The 19,191-nt window shown below is 38.7% G+C and overlaps 1 protein-coding gene across 20 annotated transcripts in view; it reads left to right on the top strand.

Annotated features, from left to right (window-relative positions):
* Positions 1 to 17,456, top strand: part of BBX (BBX high mobility group box domain containing) — a 271,264-nt gene extending 253,808 nt beyond the window's left edge. For 17 of the 20 annotated variants that reach the window (XM_074033524.1, XM_074033529.1, XM_074033521.1 and 14 more), the window contains 4 exons: positions 15 to 74; positions 7,125 to 7,322; positions 9,703 to 9,889; positions 14,330 to 17,456. In XM_074033524.1, coding sequence (XP_073889625.1) covers positions 15 to 74; positions 7,125 to 7,322; positions 9,703 to 9,889; positions 14,330 to 14,417 — 533 coding nt within the window. In that variant the 3' untranslated portion in view covers positions 14,418 to 17,456. The remainder of the gene's footprint in view (positions 1 to 14; positions 75 to 7,124; positions 7,323 to 9,702; positions 9,890 to 14,329) is intronic. The other 3 variants (XM_074033519.1, XM_065539233.2, XM_074033531.1) reach the window with 2 other exon arrangements.
* Positions 17,457 to 19,191: the final 1,735 nt, after the last annotated feature.

Raw genomic sequence — 19,191 nt, 5'->3', positions numbered from 1 at the left:
GTCATTGTTTTTAGGAAGTGGGGATAAATGGTCAAACAAGCAACTCTTCTTGGATGCCATTCACCCTACAGAAGGTAAGACAAACAATGTTATTTAATTTCAGACAGTCGGAGCTGGAAATGACATAAGTTGTATAGGTTTTGAAAAGGTATAATTTATATAGGTTCAACCAACAACATTAGACTTATGTGTTCATAATTAGGTTATTTTTAATTTTCACATCAAAACTGCTGTCTGGGGGACTCCTGCCAAGGGTCAGACAATGTGTCATGTGGTGTTTAATCTGTTAAAGGGCAATTTGTAACCTTTGAATCGCATTAATCAGAGATTAGAGTTTTTCATAGCTAAATATATTCAGCATTGCAGTTCATGTTGCAGGCAGATGCTTATGCCCAGTGGGAGTTGGAATAACAACCTGGTTGGCTGGGCATGGGCAGGCCTGCAGGAGTAACTTCTGACCTGGATGTTTTCCTAGCCCATTAAAAATGAAACACCCCAGCAAGGCACAGTGGCTCACGCCTGTAATCCTAGTACCTCAAGAGGCCGAGGCGAGCAGATCATGAGGTCAGGAGTTCGAGACTAGCCTAACCAACATGGTGAAACCCCGTCTCTACTAAAAATACAAAAATTAGTTGGCTGTGGTGGCGCGTGCCTATAATCCCAGCTACTCAGGAGGCTGAGGCAGGAGAATCGCTTGAACCCAGGAGGCGGAAGTTTCAGTGAGCCAAGATCGTACCACTGTACTCCAGCCTGGGCAACAGCAACAACAACAAAAGAACAGAACACCCCGAGGCTTATGGGTAGCCCAAGAAAAATCCAATATTAACTAGTCATGTTATAGGTCCTAGGTACAGATTTGATTTTGAAATTTCTCATGGCCGTATTTATTTGTGACTTTATATAATTACTGTTAAACATTGAGCCCTTAGGTAAAGCCTAATTTCTTCAGTGGTTAAGAGGCCACCTCTCCCTTCTTCCTATTGATTCTTTGCTTTTCATTGCAGATATTTTAAAAGAGCTGACGTTTTTGTAGTGCTTAATTAGGAGTCACTACATTTGAAAACTAGAAGGGATTTTAGAGATCATTTGTTTCGACTCCTTTGATTCACTTATATCCAGAAATGGGAACTTCATGACCTAGTCCACATCTTTTGACTCTCAAATATGCTATCATTCCTTTACTGAAAATGAGAAAAAAATAAAATGCACAATTGACTTAAGTCACTTATCAGAAATATTCATGTTTTTAAGAGAGCTAGCAAAACTGGTCAAGTTTGAGTTCATGTTAAACATAAGTATTTTTAGTTTATTAGGCATCGTTTACATGAGCCACATCAGCTTCCGTGTCATTTTACTTTTCCAGAAAACGCCAGCACTACATCTGTTATCTCACTTGCTAATTCACATTCGCAACCTCTATGGAATATTCTCCTTCAGTGCTGGCAAAACAAAATATGAATTGTGCTGTTCACAGCATTAAATCCTAACATCCTTAAATTGATACATTAGCTCTTGTATATTTTAAAAATATATTCCATATAGTTTTTATAAATGTAAGGCGCTGATGAACTAGCAGAAGAGTTTGAAGGACGTTTAGGACCACTTTACTCTTTACTTAAAATGATACTGTTCTAAGTACTTTGTTCTGTTGTTTAAATACTGAAAACCCTACAGAGGTACCAGAGCAAGTACAGTGTGGTAGAAAGAGCACTTACCTGGGCATTAGGAAATCTGGGTTCTAGTCTCAGACCTGCTACTGATCAGCATTTTTCAGTAGCACATATTGTTTAACCTCACTAGGATTACTCTCCGCATTGGTATTAAGTACATATATAATTTGTGTGTTTAGAGATTGGGTGAATGATGAGATGTAGTAGTACACAGACTGTAAATTCTATTTCCCCTCTAACACTTGATAATGATTTTATTGCTCTGGTATCTTGAGCAAGTATTGTCATACTAGAAGTACTATATTCTGTAGCCCTAATTTTCTGCTTTTGGGGGCATAAAAGTAAATCACTTTTGAGTCTTATCGGCAGTCCCAGGCTTTAGTAGAAATACAGTTATTATTGGTGATATTTAATTATATTTATTATTAATGTATATGAAACAACTTTTGGAGCATATGCACTGAAAAATGCATGTCCATTATTTAGTGTAGAGTACAAACTCATTTTATTTGGCCAGGAAAAACAGGAATCAATTTGAGCATCAGAAATTACTAGTAATTTAAAGTAACCATTTTTGTTTTTTTATTTTCTTACTATCTCCAACATTTACTTGTTTGTGTAGTGACTATGTGCTTTGTGACTTTTCTAGGCCTTTACTCCTTTCTCTCATCTATGACTATATCATTGCTTATTGAAACTTCACCTTGGAGAGGGTATAAATACGTGACAGAAAACATAACAATAGTATAGAATAATTTTAACATGTGTAAGGTTAAAATCCTCCTCAAATGTTAGGCAGGAATTGTTTGTAGCTGATGTCTTTAATAGAAATATTGAGTCAACTGACGCCATGTTCAGCTATTCTGACTTCTGCTAAAGTAGATGACTTCAAGTTCACTATGTTTTCTTTATACCGCCCTGTGTACAGGCACCTTGCAATCTTTTTTATTTCAAAATATCAGAAATATTTAGATGCTTAGTAATATGTTTAAATGCTAAGTTTATAATGTGTCTTAAGCTCTGGGCTTTTACAATTCAAAATTGTTAAACCACTTTCTGAAATTTCGGTATATATGTATAAAAAAAAATTGTCCACAGCCTGGAATGAAAGGTGGGGTTTTCAAATAAACCAAGAACACCTACCTGCTACCTCTGCCACTGTGTTTATCTTTCCACCTAGTTATGGTGTCATGTGTTCATGTTTTAAGCTGGAAGTTTCTAATTGCAGTAATAATGATGATGATAACTAACACTTACTCCCACTTTATAGTTTAAGGAGGCTTTCATATATATATATTTTAATTTCATCTTAACAGCATTCCCAGTGAGTTAAGGAGGGTTTATCAGCCGCGAATTCATGGTAAGGAATTATGACCCGAGCAACACAAGCAGACAAGGAAGAAACCATGTCTCCATTTAAGTACATAGGCTACTACATTTTCCGTTCTTCATATATGTAGACTTTTAACCCTCATTTGGGTCAGGTATTGAAAATACAAATGGTATTTCACAAGGGCAAAAAAAACCTAGGACTAAGAATCTCTGTTAAAATTTGCTTCTTTGCAATGTATAAATCTCATTACAGGCAAGAAAATTCTGGTTTATAGTTAGATTTTCACACACGATCCACAGTGCCCAGTGTAACTCGATCTCTTTTCTTAAGTTTGAAATAGTTGCTATATAACTTCAGCAAAGTCTCCCAGGATGTTGGATAAGGCTCATTCATTTCTTTTTCCTGTGTTCTATTCAGCATCTGACTACCGTTTCAGCTCATGGGAGACCTACCAAAGGCAATTAGATTCCAGATCTGGCTATAATAATTTCAGTGCAAGTTTGAAACCCCAGTTGGAATGTGAATTCATGACTCTGGAGCACTCTAGTGGCCTCGTGGGGTACAATACAAGAGCAATGCTGCTTTCCCAGAAAACCTACTCCACATTTTGGGATCAGAGTTTGGAAAACAAGATGATCTCTTATTGCTACATTCCTGATGTGGCTCCAGGAGTGAGCTTGCATTATCACTCTCAGATGATACGTACCAAGTGTGTTATGGTTATTGTTTTGGGTATAAAAACTAGCCCTGTGGACTTGTTCTAAAGTGCTCGGGTAGTTTTGTGTGCTCAATTAAAAGCCGGAAAAGAAATGACTAATTTGTTTTGGAGCCACAAAGCCTTTCTTTTCTTACATTTCCATTAGGTTGGGGGTTGTCGGGGGGAACTGGCTTGCTATCTTTGTACTCAGCTTTTGTGCTTGTTTCCCTGTCGGAACTGTTTTCATCTCATGTCCCTCACCACCAAGCTTTGGTTTGCTTTGCCAGTGTCGTTGGACTCAGATCTACTGTTTCGTTCCAGAAAACTGCTTCTTGGACACAGTCCCATCTGCCTTCCCTAATTCTTCTGTCTTAGGGGAAGGGTCTCCCTGAGGACTGATCCTGAAGGCTGTCCTCAGTCTAAACCACCAAACAAGACAGTATGTGCTGGGGTTAACCCTTGGGAACTTATGAGAACTTCTGACATAGTCTCTCTTTTTTTTTTTTTTTTTCGCCTCTTCCACTTGGTCTGCAGTCTGATTCACTCCTTTACTTTCCTCCAATATACTGACCCTTGGGACTTGAGCATTGCTGGCCTGCTTTGGGCCCCCAGACTCTTTGCCTGCTGGTTTCCGAGCTTTCCCTAGTCGCAGTCTGGTTTTAGGCAGAAAATGTACCTCCATTTGCAATCAACCCTTTTGCAGCTGTGCCTTACGCTTCTTACTGTGTTTTTACCAATTCATCTGGAACAAACTAGAAAAGGAACAACCATTAAGTAGAAATGAAACCATTTGAAGGCTCACCAAACAAACAAGAACAGTGCTAGTCACGGGAGTACCGTTTCCCAGCCTGTGACCCTGGAGCTGACTGGTGGCTTCTTGTTGTTGCCTCTGGCCAGATCTCTGATTGTAACCTATGTAGCAAAATTATTTTAGGGCTAGATGGCTCCTTTAAAGCTAATATAGTCCAACCTCCATCTCTGAATGAAGAAACAGAGGCTCATGGTCGGTCGGACTGCAGTTAGTAAATTTAAAAGTCAGGAGTAGAATTCTGGTCTCTCTGTGACTGTTACTTCCATTACCCCATGGTCTCTGTGTGAAAAGCAAGTCATCTTTCCCAGCCGACTTGGCCTTTTTCTGGTATCCATGCCTTTTCGTTTACCTCCTTGGTTCTTTCCGCAGTTGGTTCTGATGTAAGATATGATACACCTTTCCATCTTTGGAACCCCACTATATACCCTTATTTCTACATGTTCTGTACTTTCCTGGGAAGGGGAAGTAGAAAAGGGAAGAGGTTAATGTTCTTTCTGGAATGTCCATCCACAATGTAGTGATTCTATTGGAGAGGTGAACAAGACTCCTTCTATAATCAGAAGGGACAGCTAATGGATCTGGATAAGAAATTAGAAATCTTGAAGCTTGTGAATGTGCAATAGATGTTATTTAATGCTCATTGTAAATTCAGATTTTGGGCTTCTTTATACTTAAAGGAGGCTTTGAATTTTAAGGCTAAAATAGAATCGTGCAACTTCTTTGGAGTGTTTCTAAGCAAATTATTTTTTATTTTGCTGGAAACTTTTATTGAAGTTTAAACTAAAAAAAAAAATCTTAAAATATGTACCACCACTGGCCTATGTTAAGCTAAATATCAAAGTATAAATATTCTAAGACTAAGTATCATAACTGAATAAATTAATCCACCATCGAGGTAGATCTGTTTGACCTAGGAATAGATCTGCAATCTAAAAGGAGTATTTTTTCTGACTTTTGATTACTTACTTGAAAAGGTGTTTGGGAGCATTGCCAAGTAGTTTTTTAAAACAACTGTTATCTTAAGCCTGTCTCCACACAGCCATCTGTTATGCAATATTGAGGTAAGGCCAAACCACAAATGATGGTGTGATTTCTGCTTTACATACTTTCTTTTGATGTAATTGAAATTATTTCCCACTTGTTTAGGAATGTGAAGTCTGGAATCAGCCCTTCTTTTGAAACATATTTTAAAGACAAGGTGCCATGATTTCCAGGACAAAAAAAAAAAATCTTATTAATTCATAGCCTTCTTTCTTGAGGATGTACCTAAATCCATTAAACACCTAGATTAAACATTTTAAATGAGGGCTGTACAAGTGTTTATACCAACAAGTTCATTTTTTCACACCCTGAGTCATTCTTGCTCTAGTTTTTTTCCTCTTATTTTAGTTTATCTTCCAAATATATATATACACACACACACATATATATGTGTGTGTGTATATATATATATATATGGCTTTATTGCCAGTATCTACCTTCAGATATGCCTCCTCTGGATTTAGTTTGCTTAGGGCTGGTCATGTCTGACATTAGTGTTCTGACCCACATTCTCCTTTTCTTTGTCAAAAATGACTTCTATGTCTATCCTAAGAAATTGGATAGTTAAAAATTATGAAAGTGCTTCTTTTCCCCGCTTAAAAGCCCTTGGGTCACTAGAATTTCTTTAAAGTCCCAATCATAAAACTCAACTATATTATACCCCTAAACACTTACTAAACTGACAGCTACACATCTTTTCTTACTTTTAAGTTAAGGTCAGGAGGGGGCGAACTGCAAAGAACATGAATATGTAAGAAAAGACACAAGCATCCCCAATCTATGTAAACCAGGGGAAGTCTGTGGTACAGGTGTCTTCCTTGCTCTTGACAGAGTGACTCAGAATATAGGAGTGTGCTGTCAAATGATTTACTGGGGATACAATTAGGATACCTAAAACTAGCCCCTCCACAAGCCAGGATGACATGTGGGACTTCATTAAATTATCTCACTAAGTGTATTCCTTGTTTTAGAATTCAGTGAATGAAAGAGAGTTTCTTTCCTTGGCATGCTGGCTTCAACAATATTTGTCCTGTCCTTACTGCACAGTCAATCTACATGAAACAAAGGCCTCAGTTTCTTTTCTGATCAATTCAGCCTGGTGCTTGGAAGCAAATGTTCCAACCAAAAATATAAATTTAAGAAGTACATATTTAATTTTACTGTCCTCTGAAGAAAGAAATTTCTTTTACCAGCCTCTCCAGGCCAACTGGCCAAAAGGATCTCTCAGATAGGGACCCTGATCACAGCTAGGACTTGGGGTCTGTGAGGACATAATTTACTCAGATTTACCTAAATTATCGTCCCCACCAATGTGCAACATCCAAAGACTTAGAAAATGTAAAAAAGAGTGGGTATCTTAATTCACTGCATTTAATTTATCAAACAAATATCAATTGGTAGTAAACAAGTTACGGGCAATGTCTTATTTCGTTTTTTCCATCAGTACTTTGAAAACTCTGAGTGTAAATTCTCCATTCAGATGGGTCAGAAATTTAGACATGTTTCCTTCTAAGAGCAATGTTGGTGCCTTCTGTTTTTGTGCATAACTATGCATGGTATTTCCTATTTCAGCCATATTTTCAGAAGACAGAAACACCACGGAGCCTGTTCATAAGGTTAAAAATATCCCATCCATTTTCAACACTCCAGAGCCAACAACAATGCAAGAACCTTTGGTGGGCAGCCAAAAGAGAAAAGCAAGGAAAACCAAGATTACACACCTTGTCAGGACAGCAGATGGCCGGGTATCACCAGCAGGAGGTACTTTGGGTAAGAAGAGAGAGCTTTAGACCAGAGGCATCCAATTTTTTGGCTTCCCTGGGCCACATTGGAAGAAGAATTGTCTTGGGCCACAAATAAAATACACTAACAATAGCCAATGAGCTAAACAAACAAACAAACAAACAAAACAAAAAAGAACAGGTCAGGCGCGATGGCTCACGCCTGTAATCCCAACACTTTGGGAGGTCGAGGCGGGTGGATCACGAGGTCAGGAGATCGAGACCATCCTGGCTAACACAGTGAAATCCCATCTCTACTAAAAATACAAAAAATTAGCTGGGCGTGGTGACGTGCACCTGTAGTCCCAGCTACTTGGGAGGCTGAGGCAGGATAATGGTGTGAACCTGTGGTTGGAGGTTACAGTGAGCCGAGTTCGCACCACTGCACTCCAGCCTGGGCGACAGAGTGAGACTCTGTCTCAAAACAACAATAACAAAAAAAAAAAAGCGAAAAAATCTCAGAATGTTTTAAGAAAGTTTACAAATTTGTGTTGGGCTGCATTCAAAGCTGTCCCAGGCCACATGCAGCCTTCAGGCCATGGGTTGGACAAGCTTGCTTTAGACAGAGATAACTAGAGCAAGCAGGTGACCACCATGTCAGCAAATGACTGTAAGCAACTGTGGTTCCTGCTGAAAAATGAGTCTATTCTGCACCTTTCTACAGACCTCCAAACATGTTTTATTCCATGTTTAAAATCATAGCTAGTTTTCCAAGAGCATATCTGAATTCCTAGAAAAGAAAGATAGTTTTTAGGACTGTCATCTTCCCTTTATCTTTCTCAATGTGCACAAAGCAGTCTTAATTCCAGGAGATCCTGGACTTTTAAAGATACTAAATGAATCAGTATTTCACCATGATCTGCTATTCGGGTCACTACAAGCCAGATTACCAGGCATTCAAACCAGTAGATTAAGTTTAAGATGCATCCAACATCCACTTCCTGTATAACTGGTTCAGACCATGCAGGGAGCCTGAGAATGCTTCTGGATTTCTTGAGTTTTCTGATTTAATTCAACCAACTGGTGAATTTCTCCATTCTCAGTCATGGCCTGTGGTCTGTTTGCTGTTCCTGGTAGCATCTTTGGCAGTAGAATGACATGACCTGAGGAGCCCAAGGTAAGGGGTGTGGCCAGTGAATGATACTGAGACACCCCCCAGCCCCAAAATCTTGGAGTGCTATACCAGCTAGGTACTAGTGGCCTTGGCTGTTGCCTTTCTGCCTCTCAGTACTTCCACAGTTTTATTTTATGTGATTTGGGTTAATCTAGGTGTTAATAGAGGTGAACTGTTTGCCTAGTTAGAGGACAGTTCATGAATTCTGTGCACCTTTTTGTGTGTTTTGAATATATAGATTGTTAGAAACAGAGTAGATTAAAGGCCCTGATTTTGCCCTGTCATATAAGAGAAAAAAATCAAAGAGGTGGAAGTTTTTGTTTGAGTACATTCAATACAATAGAAGTAGAATGAGGACTAAAACCTAGATGTCCTGATGTTTAGCCCAGCAGGCCCCTCCCTCCTTTTCTGTCCAATCTGAGTTCTGTTTTGTGACTTTCATTTTGTAGATTGTTATATCCTCATTTGTTTCACTTGGAGGAGGAGTGAAAAAAGATGAGAAACACTCCTGTTTACATAAAAAAGTATCATACCACTTTTGTGTCCTAATAGATGATATTTAAAGCTTTTATCGGTCATTTTCTATATTTACAATTTTTTTAAACTATGATAAAAATTTCCCTTCTCTATAATGGCTACATAATAAAGAGAGTATACTCATTTGTAGCAGGCATCCTTGCACAGCATTTCATCCACTTCTTTGTACATACCAGAGGGTTTTGTCTTCTCTCCGGTAGATCTTTAAGCAAAATAACAACTTGGGCTCTCATTAGAACTGGTTAATGTGATGTATAGGCCATCCTAAGTGTTGGTATCACAGCATACCCAATGTCCAGGTTGCCATAGTAGGGCATGCTACAGCTTCATGAGAAATGTTTAGTCAGTTGGGTTTTTAAGGGCTCTTTTACAGCATCTACAGGCCCCTCTACAGAAGTCCCTTGGGTTTTATTTTAGCCGAGGCTCATTTTTCCTTCTCACTCCAAGGCTGACCCATTCTTTGACCTCCGATAAAACACAGCTTCTCTTCAGCTCAGCCTCAGGGCACAGTGCCGTCCATAGTTGCAATTGAGCTTAATAAAAGAGCTTTGTTACCGAGGAGAAGAGATTCTGTAAAAGCCTTAATATTCGATGGATAGCAAAAGTGAACAGTAGGGAACGTTAGCTCTTTTCACGTTGACGGGCATGGCGTTTTCTGTGTCTCTTCTCTGGAGAGAACAGAGTGATCCTCTCATGATGAATTTCTGTTTTGTTACAGATGACAAACCAAAGGAACAACTGCAGAGGAGTCTCCCTAAAGCAACCGAGACAGACTGCAATGATGAATCCTCACACAACACCGAGGTCGAGGAGACGCGGAGCAGTACTCCAGAAATGCCTGCTGTGTCTGCGTTCTTTAGCCTCGCTGCACTGGCTGAAGTGGCAGCCATGGAAAACGTGCACAGGTTAGTCATGGAACATGGAAGGAGAAAGCAACATGGAAACCAGATCAACCTCTTTGATGTGGTTTGTGATGTTTTTTACAGGGCATTGGAGTTCAAACTTGGTTCAAGAGCACTATTGGTTATATGAGGTATTACCAAAGTATATATGCTAATTAGCAGTGTGGGAAAATACCAGGGAATAGAGTCTGCCAAGTATTTTATTTTGAATATGTTATCCTGTGGCTAAACTTCATTTCCATAAAAAGCCTGGGAGCAGGGAAGCAGTATTATCTGACCAGTAAGCTTTGGAGTCTCATTGCAGACTGAGGTTTGAGTCCTAGCTCCATCACCTGCAAACCAAAAGATCTTGACCAAGATTATTAACCTCTCTACGCTTGGTTTTTTCCTCTAAAAAAGCAGGGGCAGGTGGCACACATTTCATAGAGATGCTATGTGGGGTAACTCTAGCATCCCAGTGCTGGTGTGTGGAACGCCGCTTATTGGTGATGGTGTTGGTGCCATCACCAGCCATCAGAAGACAGTGCAGTTCAGGGGAAAGAGCATCTTGGGATCTGACTCATGGCAGCCAGAGGCCTGGATTTTGCTTCAACTCTTCTGTGATTTCCTACAAAGTAACTTTTTTCTCTGGACTTTAGTTTCTCACTTTACATTGAGCATAATGATATCCCCAAAGAATTACAAAGTTGTAAGCATCAGACGAGATCATAGATGTGAAAACCTTTTGAACTCAGCGAAGCCCCACAGAAAGTATATTAAGTTCTAAGTGTATAATTGGGTATTCTGCTACTTAATGGATCCTTTGGGAAGGCAAAAAAGCCTATTGTAAATTCAGGTATTTTATATTCCTATTCAAAGTGGATTACCCATGGATGAGCTGCTTTCTTAGACTTTCAGTCTTCAGTACAAAAGAGCTCGCAACCCAGTGCAGCTGGTGTAGCCAGCTATAGGACCCATGCTCCTTTTTCACATCCAGATAAACCTGGAGTCCCTGACGTGAGCTTAGTTTGCTTCTTGCTATTTATCTGTCATATTACAGTTTGAGTACTTCCTTGCAAATAGCCTCTAGATATTTCCAAGAAGTCAAATTCCTTTTTATGTGTACACTGCAAGTTCCTAATAGCAAGTGAATGCTGACAGACATTGTTAAAATTCACTAAGGTCTCTGAGGGAGACAATGCACAGATACTACTCCACTCGTGGAGTTGTACAGTCAAGAATAGAGGACAGGCCAGGCTTGGTGGCTCACGCCTGTAAATTCCAGCACTTTGGGAGGCCGAGGCGGGCGGATCACCTGAGGTCAGGAGTTCAAGACCAGCCTGACCAACATGGAGAAACCCCGTACCTACTAAAAATATAAAACAATTAGCCAGGCGTGGTGGTGCATGCCTGTAATCCCAGCTACTCGGGAGGCTGAGGCAGAACTGCTTGAACCTGGGAGGCAGAGGTTGTGGTGAGCCGAGATCACGCCATTGCACTCCAGCCTGGGCAAAAAGAACAAAACACCTGTCTCAAAAAAAAAAAAAAAAAAAAAAAGTAGAGGACAAACACATACACATTCAGTGAGAACTTAAAATATCTGCCTGAATGTTATTAAGTGTCTCTGTGAATTGTGGAAATAAGAGGGAATCTTTAAGAATGGAGTGGGGGATAATAATTCAGGGGTAGGAAAGGCTACCACATAAGCATCTTGGCTGCTGCCTGCATTCTAAGCATGGTCACACCGTTGCTCTGTTAACCAGCCCTCCATGTTTCCCAATTTGCATTAGCAGAAAGCCACAGCAAACCCTTCCAATCTCATTGTCCCCGCCCTCCACACTCTCTACCCTGCAGTTATGTGGAATCACTTACCCCTTTCCAGATACGCCAAGCTCTTGCCTTGTACATCCTCTGATCAGGTCAACTGCTCTCCTCCTCCCCACCCTAGTCCCCGGTCCTCTTCTCTCAGTCCTCCTGATGCCCTAGGCTGTGTGCTTCTTGTTGTTCCTGCGTGCTGTACTCACGCCTCTCTCAGACCACATTGGGATGTATTGATTTGTCAATGCTTCTGTCTACTTTCAGTATGTTTTGAAAGCAAAACAGTGGTTTTATTCTCTGTGTTACCAGCTTGCTGAGTTCCTGTTACAGCAATTGATAAGTGAACACATGAGTGGGTGAATGAATAAATGAGATAGTCTCTGAAGTATGACTGCCTAAGTTAGATAGCAGGTATAGAAAAATAATGTGAGTAAAGGTTCTTTCTTTTTTTTTTAACCTTCCATTAGAAAGAATGGTAATGATTACTAGAATTTTACCATCAACCTAATAAATGGTTAGCGTTCTTAAGAGCTAGAAGGACAGATCACCCTGGAGAGTCTTAGCTGTAACTTGAGCCCTTACCTGTTAAAGCAGATCTACCCCCAGGCTTCTACCTGTAGGCTTACTGTAATTGAACCTGGGTTGCATACCAATGAATTAAGCATTACTTCAGCATCAACTGGGTTCATAGTTTAAAGGGTGGCCCATGGAGTTAGGGGTGGAAATATATTACCTGCACTCATGCCATGAAAAAATCTAACATTAGGTTCAGAAACCTAACTTAGACAGTTTTACAAAATGCACAAAATAGAGAATTGTAGCAAACCTTTGTGAAGAGACCAGTTTATTTACTAGAAGTTAAATTAGCCCTCCCAAGTGGGCCTTTTTATTCCCATTTTAATGACTGTTAATTAACTTGCCAAGAGCACACAGCCAATTTGTGCCCAAGTCAAGATTTGAACTCCATATCTCACGTACTGCCAAAGGAAAGCTTCAGTCATGTCAGAGAAAATCATGAAGAATCTCACCTGACCCTTCCTCTGGGAGCTAGAATCATCAGTTGCAGCACGTCGTGCTCTCCCACTGTGATTCTGACTTCTTTCCTTTTTCCATTGATTTAGCTGGGCTTTCACCCCAATTTCTCTCTCTTTCTTGCCATCTTTTTTTACATTGCACTTTTCGTCTTTTACTTTTGTTTCTTTTCCTTTTTTAATACTTATTAAAATTCTTTTGGATCTTTTAATATCTTAAAAGTAAAAAGTAGCATTTTAATTTCATCTTTCTTGAACAAAGAGGTGAACATATTGAACAGGTGGTATCTATAACATCCACATGTGAATAGCTTAATCCAGAGGTTTGATTCTAAAATGTTTTGCTTTTCTAAAATCCTAAATATCTTGGGCTATTAAGTGATCATTTCATTCTGAAACCCCCAAATGTTGTCATTTGTCTACATTATTTTTCTTTTTTGTGCATCAAGAGAAACTTGAGTGTAGTTATAGAGCAGGCATAAGCTAAATCTTGAAATAGCTCCTTTTGTTCTGTGTACTCTGAAGAAGATACGATATTGAAAGGTCAACCCAATGAAAACATTGCTGATACATCACATATTTTCAGTGCAGTGTTATGCACTACAGACCATTGTAGGTTGCAGAGCAGCGAGTGTGCATTTTCTAGGATTGGTAGGCCTGTTGGAAAATGTCAAGGAAGTGCCCAGTCCTCTCTTTTTAGAATGAGAAGCTCTGTAGAAATTACCAAGAATTTTGGATAGTTTTCTCATAACCATGAAGTAAATTGTATTTTTACTACTAATTATACAAAAGCTGAATGAAAAATCAGCTATGTTTGGCCTAGGTTCTATCCAAATGATGGAAATTTCCATGAATTTTCTAGTCCTGTCTGGAGTTCTCCCTCCATGTGTGTTGATTTTGGCCCAACTAGGGTAGATTTTGTTAAAATCTAAAATCCAGCATCAGTACTTGTTTTCTTCCTCTAAACACTCTCTGTCCATGTGCATGTGAGTTCAGAGAGTTTTATTGTTTATTGTTTCTTCATTAATTTTTTTTTTTGAGTCACAGTCCATCTCTGCTTCTCTTCCAGACTCATTGCTTTTATTATCACTATATTACCTGAAGGTTACAAATTACTATAGGAGAACTTTCCCTTCAGGCAAGTCAAGAAAAGGAATGTGTCATTTTTAATATCAATGGATCAACAGGGAAGTTATTGTCCCAGAACCCCAGTCCTTGATTGAAATTTTCCCACTTCTTAAAGAGTTGCCCCAAATCTGTTTTTAAATTTCATCTCTTCCAAATGGAAGTGGTTAGTTGGTACTTAAAATTTCATCTCTTCCAAATGGAAGTGGTTAGTTGTTTGAGGTCAGAGGATATGCTGTTGAGTTGTATGAGGGAATTCAGATATGAAATCTTGGGAAGGGAGACAGAATGGGAAGGAGGAAGGGGAAAAAAAATAAGGAAAGGGACAGAAAAGAAAAACTCTAAAGCAAAAACAGTTTTCATCAAATGACGTAAGTAACAGCAGTAACTGTTAAACAAGATATTGGAACATATCTGTTATTCATCATCCTCTCCTGTCTCTAATAACATATGCTGAATAAGTGACTGTTTTCTTCCTTTTATTTTACAGAGGTCAGAGGTCAACTCCGCTCACCCATGATGGACAGCCAAAAGAAATGCCACAGGCTCCTGTACTTATTTCCTGCGCTGACCAGTGAAGCGCCCTTTCATTGTAAAACATTGTGCTTTACCTACTATCCTAGCCTTGTCTTTACCGAGGGATGCTAGTGAGTCCAAGTGGTGGAAAATATAGACTGCAAACAAGTGCTTGTTGCCCCACACGGCCCAGATCACTTGAAGCAGAAGTTAGCATCCTGGGCCACTTTGTTCTCTCATAACCCAGAATATTTGAGGGTAAGGTTATCTGTCTGATATTGAGCAGAAACAGAATGGTCCTGGAGCTTTGCTTTCTATTGAAGGCTTTTGACGGTAATAGGTGGTAACTTGGTAAAAGGCTGCCTTTACTGTAGCTCATCCAGCATCTCTTTTACCAACCAGAGAGTGTGAAACTAGTTTCATATATTACCTAGTTATTCTTTCAAAACAAAACAAAACAAAAAAACAAAAACTGACGCACTGCACTAGTTATTATTAGATATTCTTAGTCTTTTTTGTACATGGAGATTTAAGTTCTAAGATGGTTTATATAATAGGTTATACCTACATTTATATTGTAGAATAAATATTAAAAAGCCTGTTCCAGAGACTCCCAAGCAGCCTGGGCAGGCAGATGTACCATTGTTAGTGGTGTATGCTCGGCCTCGTGGTCCATATATTCTGCACTTTTATATTTGCCACCAGAATGGTAGTTTGCTGGCAAAAAAAAAAGAGAGAGAGAGAGAGAGAGAAAATTACAACTCTTACAATCTGAATTTTTTTCTTAGCCTTGAGTGACCAAGAAGAATTTGCTTGAGGCAAATTGTGGCAAATATTTTCCCAGACAGGGGAAGAGTCCTGCAGATTACAGATTACTGATGTTTTCATGCCTTGAGGATTCTTTTATTTTTACACAGGGGTCTAGGTGACCAATGGATTGTTCATACAAACAAAAAAAAAAAAGACAAAAATATTATTCAGAAGTGACCTTAGTATTACTTCACTATTCTAAACACATTGAAGACACTTACTTCATGTGGACTTGGAACTACAGACCTTTTACATCCATCACAGATTGACTGGACGGGTTGCAATTGCTATGCACAGCCTAATTGGCACTGCAGGTTTTTAGAGCCATTTTGAGTTTGTGGTGTTTAGGAGGTACTGAGTCAATGATGAGGGAGGTATGCCTGACCAGAGTGGGACTCTCAGTCATAGATCCACCTGCAAGTCTCTGTTTCCTTTTTGTGTTTTGTTGCTTTTGAACATAAAACCAACGATACATACGCCAGCGCCAAGTGGATTAACTGGCTTAGAACATTCAACATATTGACTTAACCACCTGACGTTCACAGTGTCTTGTTTCCTAGCAACAGATGCAAAGTGATAAATCAAAATTAGTCTGAGGCTACAGATTTTACAGGGTATTTGTTCTATAGCACAAAGTATTTCCCCACTCTTGCGTCACAGCACAAACTACCAAATTTTAATTACTGGATTCCAGCAATAATTTTTAATGGTTTTCAAACTGGCGGAATTTTGACAGTGCTAGTTCGAGTTTGAAGCTTTTGAATTAGATCTCTAAATGGTGACAGTTTACATGGTTTTATCTAGCTTTCTTATTTATACTTGACTGAATTGTAATGATTTTTTTTCTAATTGTAATTTGACTTAATAGCCATACAAAAAATGACTCTATTCATACTAGGCTTAGCTTCTCATGGTTGTAGATATTACTTCAGTTCCGGTGCTGGAAAATATGTACAACATACTAACAGGATTGAAAAAAATATAGAGGTTTTTCGTCTTTTTTTTTTTCCAAAGCAGGTAAAGAGGGTAGCAAAGCATCGGAATGATTACTCAAAAATGCATATTCCTGGTGGGGATGGAGGAAGAAGGAATTAGTAAAAGGTTAATCAGAAGTTACAGCTTAACCGCATTCATATAGGAATAAATCAAGTGAGCAGTTCCAGACTTTAGCATAATATTTTTACTATGATGCTGTTTTATTAATATTTTCTAAATTTCAAAACAAAAAGTGAATGTTAGAAATTGCTGGGTCCCGATGTTGGTGGCTGTTGGAGTTTTGGACCACTCGCTAGCAGTGATTTGAAGATTATAATTAGCTAAAATCCAAAACAAAAAACCAACAACAAAAATTGTATGGTGCAGAACATGCACCTTGACAATGGTACTTGTTATTCTATAGAACACGTTAGAATAGATCTATTTTTGCCAGAGCACCCTCCTTCAGTCCTCCAATTACATTTCACTAGAGTTCCTTAAGAGACTGCTGTATATTCATGGGACCTTTTTTAAAAAAAAAAAGCAAAACAAAAGATTACTTTTTTCTATGTGATTAATATCTTACTTGATCTGCTTTTCCTAAACCTCAGTGGCTTTTCCCTTAGGCAGGGTTGGGGGTGGGAGGGCAACTTACTGGAGATGACTGTTTTCAGATACTTTAAAACAAACCTTTTTGTAGAAATGCTTAATTTTTAAGCGGTTAGGCACCGAGAGTAGCAGAAATCCTGCAAAGCTTTATAGTTCCTTAGACTCACCTTGTCGATTCTCTGAGTAAAGTCTTGATTTCAGTAATTGTGCTTCTTGTGCCCTGAATCTGCTGGAGAGGAGTGTTGTTATTTTCTGGTAACAACATTTGTTAGCACAAATATTTCAGACCAATATGTAGTGCTCTCCTCCCCACCCCTCGTTATCATTTTCATTTCATTTCTCTCGTTCTTTTTTATTTTGGAAAATCATATTGCTATAGTGTGTACTTTAATCTGCCAGCAGATACCATCTACACTAACATTTGTCCCACAGCATCCTCAAGAGAAGAAGTTGTTGCACCTTATATATATCTCAAGCAAACCAAAATATGATGCTCTTCTGCTTTGTTTTATTCTAAATTGTTGTATCATATCTTTCTGAAACCATTCTGAATTTAGTTGAAATTATCAATATTTATGCTTTTAACCTTAATTGCTGGATTCAAGCCTGTATATAAATCTTTTGGAAAAAAAAAAAAAATTGTCCTAGCCCTTCTCTGCGATGCTGGAAGTAGAAGATTTCGTCTCAGATGGAGACGCAGTACTGTTCCAGTTTTCTTTAGCCTTTTATTTATTTAGTTATTCTGGGTATTTCCTATGTAATTTTGAAGTGTGTAGAGTATATTATAGTAAATGAAGCTGCAGCTCTAAGAAGCTGAGTGAAAGAAAAAATACTGTAAGACATCCTTAAAGTTTTTATTTGTTTGGGTACTGTATATGAGATCAGGAAAAAGAGAAATGTCCCACAGCCACATTGGAAATACAGGTTCTTGTCCCCAAATTAGGTTAGTTCCCAGATTTTAGATCAAAACTTAATTCATTAAAACCCCTTTTAAAAGATAAATTCTACTGTTGTAATTCCGATAGTCATTTTCCCCACAAATATCAGAAATGTATTTATTTAATTCTGTCAGACGAGCTTTCTCCCGATGCCGTGTCCCAAAGCGTGTTAAAATAATTCCAACGTTAGCAGTGTGATTATACTTCCTGCCACTAAAATTGCTGGAGAAACAAAATAATGATGGAACACTATGAACAAAAAGGAGCATCTGAACTGGTCTGGTTATTTAGAATCCAATGTGTTCAAATCCTTTTGTTTTCTTATTAAGTCAGATGCTACTGTAAGTCAGATAAAATTTTGTTTGCACTCTGCAGTCTTTGGCTCAATGTATGGAAATGTTTGCACCTATGTAAAGTCTCAAGCTAATTACACATTGCTACAGAACAGGAGTAAGCTGAAAACTGAATGCCATGTTTTGTTTATAAGGTGGGGAGGGGAGGGGAAATACCAAAAAGCTCTGTTCCAAGTTTGGCATTTGACATTAATGTGAAGCAGTGGGACCATGCTGCCTGCTAAAACTACTGTATGAATTGTAAGTGTTCTGAAGATGAGCAGCTGGAGGCTGGAGGATGGCATTCCACACAGCAAAGGAGAAGCACCACCACTTCGTCTGGGAAAAGGAAGGAAATTGCGGGAGGCCTGGATCCATCATTTGTAAAGGGGATGTCACGGGGTGTGATGCTGTTGAGGAGATTCACCTTCGATTGCACTGCTCCACAGAGCCCTCATGTAAGGCCAATCCTAATGGGCTACCTCGGCTTTAAAAGTTCATTTCAGTAAGTCCTGTTTCAAAAGTTTGTCCTTTTTTGCTTCTACCTTCAGTGCCACTATTTTCCACTGCAGTGTTTTGACTTCACAAACCGCCTCCTCCAGAGAGAACAATGTATTGCTGAAAATGGGCAGTAGAAGCAAATGCTATTGTTACATTTGACCTATAAAGTATTCAGAGTGACTGCTAGGTAGAAATTAAAACTTAGCTTTCCCAAATAGCTCCTTATTTTGCACCTTATAAAAAGTATACTAATTGTTAATTAGATGTTGCTTTTGTTTATACAAGCATTCCCAAAGAACTAGATTTGGATTTTGTTTTGAGTTTTGGATTTTTAAAAATTATCTGATTTAGATTGACTAACAGCATACTTACAATTTGAAAAGAAGCTGTTGTTCAGTTCATCTTACCAGATGTGTCTGGCGAAATATTCAGGGTTTGATGGACTGCTTTACTTTCGTTTGGAAGTGATAGCTAAGTTTATTATACTCTATATTAAACAACTTTGTTCATTTCACTGAGGACCTTATCTTCCTTATATTTCAGAACAAAGAAACAACAAGCATGAATAAAAAGACAAATGTATTTGACTTCCTCATAATCCTCATCTGTATGTGCTACCCTTTCCTTCAAATATATAAATGTGCATCTTTTTTAAAAAACAAAAAACAGAG

This window comes from Macaca fascicularis, chromosome 2, assembly GCF_037993035.2.
Source record: "Macaca fascicularis isolate 582-1 chromosome 2, T2T-MFA8v1.1".
Taxonomy (NCBI): Eukaryota; Metazoa; Chordata; class Mammalia; order Primates; family Cercopithecidae; genus Macaca; species Macaca fascicularis.
The sequence above is the reverse complement of the archived record's forward strand: the minus strand, read 5'-3'. Positions and strand labels throughout refer to the sequence as shown.